General features: G+C 40.5%; 1 protein-coding gene across 1 annotated transcript in view; it reads left to right on the forward strand.

Annotated features, from left to right (window-relative positions):
- The window catches only part of MYO7B (myosin VIIB), a 355,055-nt gene that overhangs the window by 245,753 nt on the left and 95,237 nt on the right, over nucleotides 1–14,065 (forward strand). Inside the window, 6 exon segments of the mRNA XM_053711560.1 lie at nucleotides 3,554–3,762; nucleotides 3,900–4,081; nucleotides 8,510–8,634; nucleotides 8,745–8,788; nucleotides 8,791–8,840; nucleotides 8,842–8,902. Of these exon segments, the coding sequence (XP_053567535.1) occupies nucleotides 3,554–3,762; nucleotides 3,900–4,081; nucleotides 8,510–8,634; nucleotides 8,745–8,788; nucleotides 8,791–8,840; nucleotides 8,842–8,902 (671 nt within the window).

Below are 14,065 nucleotides of genomic sequence, written 5' to 3' on the forward strand. Positions count from 1 at the left end.
GCTCTCTCTTTCTCTCTCCCCCTCTCTTTTGCTCTCTTTCTTTCTCTCACCTCTCTTTTGCTCTCTTTCTTTCTCTCTTTCACATTTCTTTTGCTCTCTTTCTCCCCCCTCTTTTTGTCCCTCTCTTCCCTCTTTTGCTCTCTCTCTCTCCTCTCTTTTGCTCTCTCTCCCTCCTCTCTTTTGCTCTCTCTCCCTCCTCTCTTTTGCTCTCTCTCCCTCCTCTCTTTTGATCTCTCTCCCTCCTCTCTTTTGATCTCTCTCCCTCTCTTTTTCTTTCTCTCCCCCTCTCTTTTGCTCTCCCCCCCTCCTCTCTTTTGCTCGCTCCTCCCTCTCTTTAGCTCTCTCTCCCCCTCTCTTTTGCTCTCTCTCCCCCCTCTCTTTTGCTCTCTCTCCCCCCTCTCTTTTGCTCTCTCTCCCCCCTCTCTTTTGCTCTCTCTCCCCCTCTCTTTTGCTCTCTCTTCCCCTCTCTTTTGCTCTCTCTTCCCTCTCTAGCTCTTTCTCCCCTCCTTTCTTTCTCTTTCTCCTCTTTCTTGTGCTCTCTCTCCCCCCTCTCTTTTGCTCTCTTTCTCTCTCTCTCCTTCTCTTTTGCTCTCTTTCTCTCTCTCCCCCTCTCTTTTGCTCTTTCCCCCCTCTCTTTTGCTCTCTCCCCCCTCTCTTTTGCTCTCTCCCTCTCTTTTGCTCTCTCCCCCCTCTTTTGTGCTCTCAGACCATGCCCACTACCGACTGACCACACTCACTTGCCCCGCCCATGTCGGTCACGCCCACCACGGCATTCCCGTTGACCCTGTCCCTCGTCACACCCGCTCCGCTGGACCACGCCCATGACACGCCTTCGCAACTGCCGCTTTCGTCTGCTCTGCTGTCTGATGTTGATCCTAAAGGCCAGGTATGTTTGTCCCTGTGCAGTCTCTACTGCGCATGACTGCATCTGACAAACATACCTGGCCTTTTATTATATAGGATATATATATATATATATATATATATTTAATAGAAGTGAAAGCACTAACAGTTATTGCATGTATGTGTGCATATATATGTATAATCAAACAACACAAAAGCCTACTAGCACAGATATGCTGGTCAGGTAGGGGTACATGAGATAACAGATATCCACACTGCTGGTCCCAAAACAAACAAACTCAAAGTCTAATGTATCCACCAATCGTACATGACAGGCAAAAAGCGCCTTACCCCACTCCAAATGCAAGATGTCCGGTCCTAGGGTGCTGTGTATAGCGGGTACACTCAGCCCAATCTGCTGGCACACCAGCACTGAGTACTCACAAGAACGCTGAGAACTCCTTCTCTCTGCTCGCATTCCAACCGGCACCCTCTTCAGACGTCAAAGGGGGTATGTATAGCCTGCTTCACCGTGATTGGTCCAGCTTCAGGTCAGCTCCTACCTAGAAACCGCAGGGAGCTTACGGGTAGAGTATTCACTAGCTGTGCTACACGTATATGTAGGTCAATCCACATTAGCACAATAACAATAACACAATAATAGCGAAACGGAGCACCAGCTAGGAAAGTAAATTATGCTTTTTGGGACCCAAAAAACATAATAAGAGTGCTGATTCATTTAGATGGTCCTGCATAGAAAAGATCTTGCCCCCACGCAGGGGAGGAGACAGAGAGAAACTATTGGCAAAACAAGAGGTCTTCTGGATATTCAAATTGAAAACCAGATGCCCAGAAGCGCTTAATTCCGACTACGACGCAATAGTTTCTTGTCTGTGCCCTCTTTAGGCCTCTAAGATTTACCATTAGAAAGTATATATAGAGGTGTTTTGCTATTAACCACTTCCACTAACTCATTAATTCATGTTTACTAACACTAAAATCTTCCAAATGTTGTTATATTTATTTTGTGAATCTCCATGCCTTCTGTGTTTGAATTTTGTTTTTGCTATGTAATAAGCTACTTTGAGCGTGTATGGTGTGTAATTTTGTTCCTTCATGTATAATCCCTAATCTCATTCTTGATAATTTATTGCGCTGTGATAATCACTGTTGTGTGCTCCTCTTGAGATCATTTTGACTGTCTTGAAGTTGATATAGGCATATCATGAATTTAACAATGGTGCCATGAGGAGGATTTATAGTATTTTCTATGTTATACACTAAATTATATTTCCTCCCAATATCCTTTACAGGTACTATTGAAATTAAAGTTCACTTTGTATAGGTCCAGGTACTGTTGCCTTAAGCATTGTCGTAACTGCAGGCAATTAATTGTTAATTAAACATTAACCAATAGGAGGTAGTCTGTACTTTTAAAAGGCAGTTTAAGAATTTTACATGTTATCAGCTTTGACTACGGCTTTGAGCCAAAACGCGTCAGCTGTGTTCTGCTGACACCCCGCTTTACCCACTTTGTGTGTTTTGGCGTTTAATGAAGTTTAAATAAAGCATTGAAAATTTTACTTTCCCAGCTGGTGCTCCGTTTCGCTCTATTATTGCGCTACATATATATATCCAGAGAACATTTTTTCACTTTCTGCGATGAGATTTTTTTTTAGTGAAAACTTTTCTGCAGGTCATTTTGGAATTAAATTATAAGGTTAATATGTAGTAGTAAAAAAAAGTGCATTGCGCACAAGAACATATTACTTTCTGGAATCATGGCTTTGCAGACATGGACAGTCTAAGTGAGGGGGTGTTGAAAACAAATCCCTGAGAGACAGTAATCAATCAATGTGTTGCCGTTTTCTTCATTTAGTGCTTTACTCTGGCTACACTCTGTTAATAAAAACTTAGTGCAGCCATAGCACAACAATGTTTAAAGAGAACAGCCTGATGTGGAGAAGCGCTGCAAAGTGAAAGCGTTAACAGTTCCTGCATGTGTGTTTATATATATATATATATATATATAGTATAGTAGAACTTGGTCCAACGGACGGCCTCCATTGTTGAATGCGATCCAAGCACTGCCGGCACACAGGAACTTTTGCAAAAATCCGATTTATTCAACAAAGGTGAAACCTTTGTTGAATAAATCGGATTTTTGCAAAAGTTCCTGTGTGCCGGCTGTTCTTGGATCGCATTCAACAACGGAGGCCATCCGTTGGACCAAGTTCTACTATATTGTGTGTATTTACCCTGCCGAGCACCTGGTTGATGCTTATTTGGCGAGTGCAGTTTCCCACAAACTATATATATATATATATATATATATATATATATATATATAAAACTATGTAACCTAATAAACTTTAAACCCTGACTGGCATACTAAAGTAAATAGATATAGTCCCATTGTTCCAGCACTCATCACTACTTAGCTTTATATGCCCAGGTGCTCAATCTTCAATTAAAAATACATCCATATACAAAACAAGTGATAGGCACTCACAGCATTTACTTACAAAAATATTAAAATTAGTTTATTGTTTACTAGTTACTGCTATTTTCTACTGGCTAGTTGACTAGTGTAAATTTCAAGCCCTGTATATACAGTATGTGTATATGTTCTGGCAAAGGAAGGAATGCAATTAAGTCAACAGATGAAATAATACTGATGGGACATTAGTAAACTATTTCCCTTTTTTAGGGCTGATAAGTCATTTGGCCAGTGCTGTGTTTTAAACACACTACGAGGAGAGGAATTTGTCCTGACCTCACAGCACAGTGAAGAAATATCTCACCTGCTTCTCCACTTCTTGGATGAACTGAAGAAAAGATCACCATATGCAGTGGCTCTGCAGGACAGCTCCAGAAGCTTTGAGCAATTACCAACTCAGAGGAAGAAAGAACAAACAGGTTACTAGCAATCATGGCAATGTATAAGGCAGGGGATGCCTGTTTTATATATTTAAGTATTCAGTATGTTGGTATATAGTCACATGCTGTGTGGTATTATTATTTAAATGATGGAACTCAGTTGGCTTTTCTTACAGATGAACCAGACCTTCTCAGCTTCCGCAAGGGAGACTTGTTGCTTCTGAAAAAAAATCCAGAACTTCAGTTTGGACAAAATTGGATCTATGCTGAGAATGAGAGAACAGCGAAGAGTGGTGCTGTGCCACTGCATGCAATTCATATTATTCCGATTCTCAACAAACCTACAAATGAGTTGCTGGTATGGAGATAATGAATAACATAGTGATTCATACAAATAATATATTATACATACATAATACATTGTATGCTTTTATTATTGTCATTTATTTATAAATTGGCAACATATTTTACAGCAAAATGACAAACAGGTGTATCTTATATTAGATAAAATGCAGGTGAAATTTATACTAGTATATCCTGTAAAAGACATAAACATGGTAAGCTCTGCTTTTATGTTCTCGTGGTGTGGTATAAACACAACAGACGTAGACTGTATAAAGAGCATGAAAGATAATGAATAAGATAGTGGGACTGTATACAGACTAAAAACAGGACACTTTGTTTACCTTGGAAGGCCAAATTTTCATCTTTTTCCTGTTGTTATGGTGATTTGATACTTAGTGACAGGTTATTCCAGATGTACCTAATACTAATGGAGATCTCCCCCCTAATGTTTTTGTTCTTCTGGGCTAAGTGAATGCTGTTTGATGATGTTTGTGATGTGCATTTTGGATGAACATATCTTAGAGGTAATTGGAAAACACTTTTGTAGAAGCTGTGGTGGATCAACAAGATTAACTTGATTATTGCATGTTGTTTTGCAAGCAGCTAGCGTAGCTTACTCAGTTCTTCTCAAATGTAGAATTAGAATCCATTTGATTGACACTGATGTTGAAGAAGACGATGATAGTCCCTGAGGTACTTTATTTTCATGGTTTTAGTTTATCTGTTTCCTTTGCTAACTGATTCAGTTCAGACTGTCAGGAAGAAAGGGATTCAGTTTGCTACAGAGCCACAAGTCACATATACTGAGGTTCAGGGCCACACCATCCCTTCATCTAAAAGATGTGCAATACCATTAATTTACCAGTGGTATTTCAGTGCCATGTCTTAGGATCTGAAATGAGAGGTCTGTTGTAGGTAGTTGCAGCTAGGTATTATTAGCTTTTCTATGACTTTACCACAGTAGGGATGTTAGTATAGATCTGAAGCTTTCAGAATAATCTGGGACCAGGTTACAGTCATCCTATATAATAAAAGGCCAGGTATGTTTGTCAGATGCAGTCATGCACAGTAGAGACTGCAGAGGACAAACATACCTGGCCTTGAGCAGCAGAGTAGTGCGCACTGCGGAAGCTGCCTGGTGGGGGCGTGGCCGGGTGTGCCGTGATGGGGGCGTGGTCGGCAAGCGTGGCTATGGGCATGGCCTCACTGGGAGGGGCGTGGCCGGCGGGAGAGAGGTGGGAGAGACCAAAACAGAGGAGGGAAAGAGAGAAAGCGAGCAGAAGAGGGGGGAAGAGCAAAAGAGGGGGAGAGAGAGTGCACAAAAGAGGGGGAGAGAGAGAGCACAAAAGAGAGGGGCAGAGAGATAGCGCAATAGAGGGGGAGAGAGAGCTCAAAAGAGAGGGGGGGAGAGAGAGAGCTCAAAAGAGAGGGGGGAGAGAGAGCGCAAAATAGAGGAGGAAGAGAGAGAGCTCAAAAGAGAGGGGGGAGAGAGAGTTTAAAAGAGAGGGGGAGAGAGAGCACAAAAGAGGGAGAGAGAGAGAGAGTGCAAAAGAGAGGGGGAGAGAGCACAAAAGAGGGGGAGAGAGCACAAAAGAGAGGGGGAGAGAGCACAAAAGAGAGGGGGAGAGAGCGCAAAAGAGAGGGGGAGAGAGAGTACACAAAAGAGGGGGAGAGAGAGCACAAAAGAGGGGGAGAGAGAGCTCAAAAAAAGGGGGAGAGAGAGCGCAAAAGAGAGGGGAGAGAGCGCAAAAGATAGGGGGGGAGAGAGAGAGAGATCAAAAGAGAGTGGGGAGAGAGTTTAAAAGAGAGGGGGGAGAGAGAGCACAAAAGAGGGGGAGAGCGCACAAAAGAGGGGGAGAGAGCGCAAAAGAAAGGTGGAGAGAGCGCAAAAGAGAGGGGGAGAGTGTGCAAAAGAGAGGGGGAGAGAGAGAAAAAGAGGGGGAGAGAGAGAAAAAGAGAGGGGGGGGAGAGAGAGCAAAAGAGAGGGGGAGGGAGAGCAAAAGAGAGGGGGAAAAAAAGAGAGCAAAAAGAGAGGGGGGAGAGAGATAGAGAGAGCGCAAAAGAGGGGGAGAGAGAGCAAAATAGGGGAGAGAGAGCAAAAGAGGGGGAGAGATAGAGAGCAAAAGAGGGGGGACAGCAGTTGAGGGGGGAGAGAGCGCAAAAGAGAGGGGGAGAGAGAGTGCACAAAAGAGGGGGAGAGAGAGAGAAAAAGAGAGGGGGAAGAGAGAGCGCAAAAGAGAGGGGGAGAGTGCGCAAAAGATAGGGGGGAGAGAGAGAGATCAAAAGAGAGGGGGGAGAGAGAGTTTAAAAGAGAGGGGGAGAGAGAGAGCGCAAAAGAGAGGGGGGAGAGAGAGCGCAAAAGAGGGGGAGAGAGCACAAAAGAGAGGGGGAGAGAGCGCAAAAGAGAGGGGGGAGAGAGCACAAAAGAAAGGTGGAGAGAGCGCAAAAGAGAGGGGGAGAGTGCGCAAAAGAGAGGGGGAGAGAGAGAAAAAGAGAGGGGGAGAGAGAGAAAAAGAGGAGGAGAGAAAGCAAAAGAGAGGGGGGAGAGAGAGCAAAAGAGAGGGGGAAAGAGAGCAAAAGAGAGGGGGGAGAGAGATAGAGAGAGAGGGGGGAGAGAGAGAGAGCAAAAGAGGGGGGGAGAGAGAGCAAAAGAGAGGGGGGGAGAGAGCAAAAAAGGGGGAGAGAGAGCAAAATAGATTAGAAAGAGAGCAAAAGAGCAGGGGGAGAGAGCAAAAGAGGGCGAGAGATAGAGAGCAAAAGAGGGGGACAGCAGTTGAGGGGGGAAGAGAGAGAGAGAGAGAGAGCAAAAGAGGGGGGGAGAGAGAGCACAAGAGGGGAGAGAGAGAGCATAAAAGGGGAGAGAGCGCAAAATAAGGGGGAGAGAGAGAACTCAAAAGAGAGGGGGGGAGAGAGAGTGCAAAAGAGAGGGGGGAGAGAGAGGGAGCAAGGGTTGTAACAGCGGTACCTAAAAAATTAGCACGTGTACACGGGCTTTAGGACTAGTAATGTATAATCAAGCTTGACAAATTACTTTAACCACTTAACAACCAAGGACGTGCCAGGCATGTCCTACAAAAACCTGTCGTTAAAAACTGGCTGGCACGTCCTATGGGGTTTCAAGCGCTGGAAGCGATTGTGATTGCTTTTAGCCGCTTTCAGGGTATTGCAGCGATGCCTCAATATTGAGGCATCATGCAATACCCTTTTTAAGCAAACTGATGCAGAGAGGGCCACTCTGTGGCAAGGGAAACTGCAAAACCCCAGACGTACGTTTCGGCCTAGTGTGGGGGCTCGTCATTGAGGTGCAGCCATATCCCTCTAGGCACACTGAGCAACGGCTCCACGTCTGGATTCCTGCATCACACTTAGGGAGAATTCCCTAAGAGTCATAATTTGCATAATTTAAACTAGAGACGTGCTCAACCTGCGAACAAAACTGTAGCATAATAGCTTATCCTGTGGCTGGTAAAGTACTACTTGTACTTATTTCCCTATAACTTGCAAAAAACATGTAAACATTGGGTATTTCTAAACCCAGGACAAAATTTAGAAACAAATTTTTTTTCAATTTTTTCATCATATTTTATAAAAAAAATTATAGTAAGTTATAAGATATGATGAAAATAATGATATCTTTAGAAAGTATATTTAATGGCGAGAAAATAGTATATATTATGTGTGGGTGCAGTAAATGAGTAAGCGGAAAATTTCAGCTAAACACAAACACAGCAGAAATGTAAAAATAGCCCTGGTCCCTAACGGTAAGAAAATTGAAAATGGTCTGGTTACCAAGGAGTTAAAGGGACATTATATACTCATTTTTTCTTTGTAGATGATCTATTTATATAGCTCATTACAAAAATTTTAAATAACATTGCCCTGATTTTCAGACTCTTAACCAAGCCCCAAAGTTTTCGGAGAATACCGTCAGATAACTACTCCAGCTTGCTTCTGTTTGTGTAAAGGGTCTTTTCATATGCAAAAAGAAGGGGGAGGGGGGAGTGTCTTATTTCCCACTTACAGTGGGCTTTCCAGCTACCCTTTTTAACAGAGCTAAACTGAGAGCTTCTAAGTAAGTTTTATAACAGTTTTATACTGGATTTTTATATCAGTATCTGTGCATCTTATTCTTTATAGTAGTGTCTATTACATGCATTTACTGTATATGCAAAATTGGTGTATACTGTCCCTTTAAGGAGCATTGTAGTGTAAAATGTATTTGCTTTAATTTCTAACAGCATGTTACTTTAGCACTATCGACCCTCCAAGTCTATGTTTTTAACCCTTGCAAAGAACTACTGGTCCCAAGTGGGGGGTTAAACCTGCATGAAACCTGCATGAATTAGAGCATGGTATGAAATCTGCACCTCTTAGCAGTTACAAGTGATGGGAAAATCCAATAAATTGTGATTCTTTCTATTACTATTGTGACCATTTTTAGAGACTTATAGCGATGTCTCCAGAGCAGCGAAAATCAGAGTTCATGAATTCTTTCCTGGATGGATTTGACAAGGAGGAAGAAGTGAAACCATACACTTTGGAGGAATTCTCATTACAGTACTTCAGGTATAGAAAGTTATCACAGGGATAATGACAAACTATGCAAAACTAAAGCTAAATCTCCCTAACTTACAGTCATACACACACTACTTTCCACCCCTTTCATGTGTTTTTAGGCCTCCAGACCCTGAGTCTGTATCCAGGGCGGTAATGCAGAGATCACGGGAAAGCTACATCTGTGGGCTTATTCCAGAGAGCCACTGAGGCAGCCAACTGCTCAGGAAGGTGTGTGACATGTCAGATCTACGCGACTATGCAAGCCAGGCTTTCAATGATATCCTTTACACAGGGTTTTTATTATTTGACTCCAAAAATAATATTCATGCCGAATTGTTTTTAAAATATATAGGTTGCAATATTCAACATAGCCAGGAAAATATAAACGTGTTTTTAATTATAGCTATAAAATGCAAAATAAAGCATTAATATAACATAATTAATTCACAAGAAGTTAATGCTTAAGTGTTTAAGCCATGCTACATATTGTATATATCCTGTCATCAGAAATATTGCCATCTGATCACACAAGCGTTTGTACTCAAACACAACAAAACCAAATATATGCTAATCAATTAACAAGTTGCTTTATATTTGTGCTAATAACATATAACTCTCATCTGGTGGGAATAATTGAAACATTTAGAAAATTAATGCAGATGTTTGAATTACTCTCATTAACCTAAGCAGTACCCCCCCCCCCCCTTTTGCCATTTTGCGTATTGTCCCCAAGTATGACTCTGAGAAAACAGACCAGGCATATAACTTATGCAAACATGATAATATCAACACATTAAGGTAAAGGGTACTTTTGCAAAACTGAAAAGCAGACAGTTTAAGTGATGGCCAATTCCAAAGTCTCCATCTACAGAACAGATAAGGAAATCTAATTGTTTCCTATATTTACATCATTTGGAGAAAATAGTACTCTCATTCACAGTCACCGTAGAATGAGAGGGATGATGGTGTTAGTGCATACGGCCCACAAAGAAGAAAATAATGGAACGTTATATGCAAAATAGTGCCTAAGAGAGTAATCTGATTTCTTAAATGCGCCATTGTCCTAGTTATTAGTTGAGTTATAAAGTAAGAAGAGGATCATATATCCCTAGAACATACTATATACTATTGCATTCTGAGAACTATAAACAGTAAACTGTGTGATAATATCATTACTGGAAGATACTTAGCTCAACAGGGATAAGACATAATTTAAACAATAACTTTGATAGAAGCTATAAAGAATTTAGTCTGCAAGAACGCTTACCATTAACAATTTAAACAAATGGGGAACTGGGCATTCCTATTCAGGAACTTAAACAGTAAAATGTGTTGCAAACATTAGTAATGAGTAATTACAGGTTAGTCCTCACTAGTCCATTGGACAATATAATAAAGTACATAGACAATAATAACATCATATGCAAAACTGGAGAAGAATAAAGCAGAAAAGTGTTAAAAATTGAGGGATGTAAGTATATCCTACATACACTCATGTATCTACTGATCAAACAGTCCCCAACAAAGTCCCATCACATGAAACTGCAGCTCAAATCACTCTAGGCATATGTGCCATCACTGAGGCCAATATGCGTGCCGGAAAACAAAAACACTTCCATCTCTCCTTTCATGAGCTGTGAGTTCTCTGTCCCAGGACACAGCTGGAGACTGATCTACCTTGTGATGATCCATAATCGATAAGTCCTGTGTTATATATCGAGTAAGTAGCATGTGGAGTGCCCTTTATAATTGCAGGCAATGTGTCATAAGGTGATGGTGTAGACGAGGGTTCTGATGTAAGGGGTTCTTAGCAAAGTTGCGGATCCTTATCGGAAATAAGTTTTTTAAACAGTACAGTGTACATCACTTATAGCTTGGTTGCGATCTGAGGCACCGGATTCTTTATCATTGTCAAGAGGTCTCATCTCTACAAGAGGGCAAGATTCAGTACGTGCCCGAGCACAATAGAGTAAGTCAGCTTCTGATAGCGATCTTTCATATATCGATAGCAACAAATCCTCCAGTTGATCATAGAGCATGTCCAGCCTGACTAATAAGGTTTAAGCCTGCATGGTTGTTATAAGGTATGAAAATGTAGAGTAGCTGTATGCACCGTTTGTAAGTGTAGACATAGGTGTGAATAGATTACAGGAGCAATCCGATGATGTAATGTACAGTACTGCATACGTAACCCAGATAAACAGGGGTGGTTGCGGCCTTACTTGAAGCTGCTACTTCAGGCCCTATTTGCCCAATCCTCAGCACTTGAATTCATAAAAACAGCAAATATTGATGAAAAAGTGTCCCCACAGAATAAACTTTCAATGAGATATCTAGTTTGTAGGTAAAAGATGCCTGTAAAGGATTATCTGATAACCGGCTGGTCAAATATAAGATTTTATCAGGAGCTATATAGATAGCATCCTCTCCCGGATCGCAGCTTGTACACGCCCCCCTCCAGCCCTGAAAGCTTTTTATGAGCTAGGGCATTTTTGTTTTGTTTTGGTAATGACATAGACCTTGAAAATCGGGTAACGGGATTGTAATACCAAAAACCAGATTCTCCTTAATCAAACTAGAGCCAAAATATGTTGTTGCTTTTCTGTCTTTTTCTTGCTTGTTGCTCTTAAACACCCCAGGAAGTTGAGATTTTGGAGGAAAGAAATGCTGCTCTGAACCTCAATGTGATCCCCTGGGTACCTTTCATGAATACTTGAGAAATCCCTACTGTTGGAGCAATATAAAATTCATTTGAAAAATTATCTTAAAACCATAAGATCTATTACTAATATTTTTACTTTTTAGAACATTACTAGAAATTCTCTTGAAGTCCGACCTTATGATGTAATTGAAAAATGCTCCAAGTCTCTCGAGTTCTGAAATTATACCCAGACCGCACCTAAAATATGGTTAGAAGAACTTTACTAAGTTATTCTCTTTGCTTGATCTATATGAGAAGTGGAAATATACAAACAATATGACAGCTGCTACTTAACTATCATCTGCAGGCGCTCCCAAAGCTGCATTCACAGCTTCTTAATAGGGAATCCAATTTTATTTTGTGTAATTTAGTGTTTGTTTTTGTAATTTAGTTAATTGTATTTAATTTATGTATTTTATTTAATCGTAGTGTAAGGTTAGGTGTTAGTGTAAGACAGGTTAGGTTTTATTTTACAGGTAAATTTGTATTTATTTTAGCTAGGTAGTTAGTAAATAGTTAATAACTATTTAGTAACTATTCTACCTATTTAAAATAAATACAAACTTGCCTGTGAAATAAAAATAATACCTAAGATAGATACAATGTAACTATTAGTTATATTGTAGCTAGCTTAGGGTTTATTTTACAGGTAAGTATTTAATTTTAAATAGGATTTATTTAGTTATTAATAGTAGGTTTTATTTAGATGTATTTTAATTAGATTAAAGTTAGTAGGTGTTAGGGTTAGGGTTAGACTTAGGGTTAGTGGTTAATAAATTTAGTATAGTGGCGGCGACGTTGGGGGCGGCAGATTAGGGGTTAATAAATGTAGGTATGTGGCGGCGATGTTAGGGGCAGCAGATTAGGGGTTAATAATATTTAACTAGTGTTTGCGATGCGGGAGTGCGGCAGTTTAGGGGTTAATATGTTTATTATAGTGGCGGCGATGTCCGGAGCGGCAGATTAGGGGTTAATAATTTTATTTTAGTGTTTGCAATGCGGGAGGGCCTCGGTTTAGGGGTTAATAGGTAGTTTATGGGTGTTAGTGTACTTTTTACCACTTTAGTTATGAGTTTTTTGTTACAGCTTTGTAGCGTAAAACTCATAACTACTGACTTTCAGTTTACGGTATTGATCTTGATGGTATTGGCTGTACCGCTCACTTTTTGGCCTCCCAGGCAAACTCGTAATACCGGCGCAAAGGAAGTCTAATTGAAAAAGGACTTTTTGAAAGCTGCGGTAGTTACGTTGCGTTACGGCCAAAAAAGTGTGCGGTACAGAAATACCTACAAGACTCGTAATACCAGCGGTAGTGAAAAAGAGCCTTAACGCTGCTTTTCACTCATACCGCAAAACTCGTAATCTAGCCGTATATTTTTAAAAAAAAACATAATTTATGTAAGAACTTACCTGATAAATTCATTTCTTTCATATTAGCAAGAGTCCATGAGCTAGTGACGTATGGGATATACATTCCTACCAGGAGGGGCAAAGTTTCCCAAACCTCAAAATGCCTATAAATACACCCCTCACCACACCCACAATTCAGTTTAACGAATAGCCAAGAAGTGGGGTGATAAAAAAAGTGCGAAAGCATATAAAATAAGGAATTGGAATAATTGTGCTTTATACAAAAATCATAACCACCACAAAAAAAGGGCGGGCCTCATGGACTCTTGCTAATATGAAAGAAATGAATTTATCAGGTAAGTTCTTACATAAATTATGTTTTCTTTCATGTAATTAGCAAGAGTCCATGAGCTAGTGACGTATGGGATAATGACTACCCAAGATGTGGATCTTTCCACACAAGAGTCACTAGAGAGGGAGGGATAAAATAAAGACAGCCAATTCCTGCTGAAAATAATCCACACCCAAAATAAAGTTTAACGAAAAACATAAGCAGAAGATTCAAACTGAAACCGCTGCCTGAAGTACTTTTCTACCAAAAACTGCTTCAGAAGAAGAAAATACATCAAAATGGTAGAATTTAGTAAAAGTATGCAAAGAGGACCAAGTTGCTGCTTTGCAGATCTGATCAATCGAAGCTTCATTCCTAAACGCCCAGGAAGTAGATACTGACCTAGTAGAATGAGCTGTAATCCTCTGAGGCGGAGTTTTACCCGACTCAACATAGGCAAGATGAATTAAAGATTTCAACCAAGATGCCAAAGAAATGGCAGAAGCTTTCTGGCCTTTCTAGAACCGGAAAAGATAACAAATAGACTAGAAGTCTTTCGGAAAGACTTAGTAGCTTCAACATAATATTTCAAAGCTCTAACAACATCCAAAGAATGCAACGATTTCTCCTTAGAATTCTTAGGATTAGGACATAATGAAGGAACCACAATTTCTCTACTAATGTTGTTGGAATTCACAACTTTAGGTAAAAATTCAAAAGAAGTTCGCAACACCGCCTTATCCTGATGAAAAATCAGAAAAGGAGACTCACAAGAAAGAGCAGATAATTCAGAAACTCTTCTGGCAGAAGAGATGGCCAAAAGGAACAAAACTTTCCAAGAAAGTAATTTAATGTCCAATGAATGCATAGGTTCAAACGGAGGAGCTTGAAGAGCTCCCAGAACCAAATTCAAACTCCAAGGAGGAGAAATTGACTTAATGACAGGTTTTATACGAACCAAAGCTTGTACAAAACAATGAATATCAGGAAGAATAGCAATCTTTCTGTGAAAAAGAACAGAAAGAGCAGAGATTTGTCCTTTCAAAGAACTTGCGGAC

This window comes from Bombina bombina, chromosome 4 (genome assembly GCF_027579735.1).
Source record: "Bombina bombina isolate aBomBom1 chromosome 4, aBomBom1.pri, whole genome shotgun sequence".
In the NCBI taxonomy this organism is placed as follows: domain Eukaryota; kingdom Metazoa; phylum Chordata; class Amphibia; order Anura; family Bombinatoridae; genus Bombina; species Bombina bombina.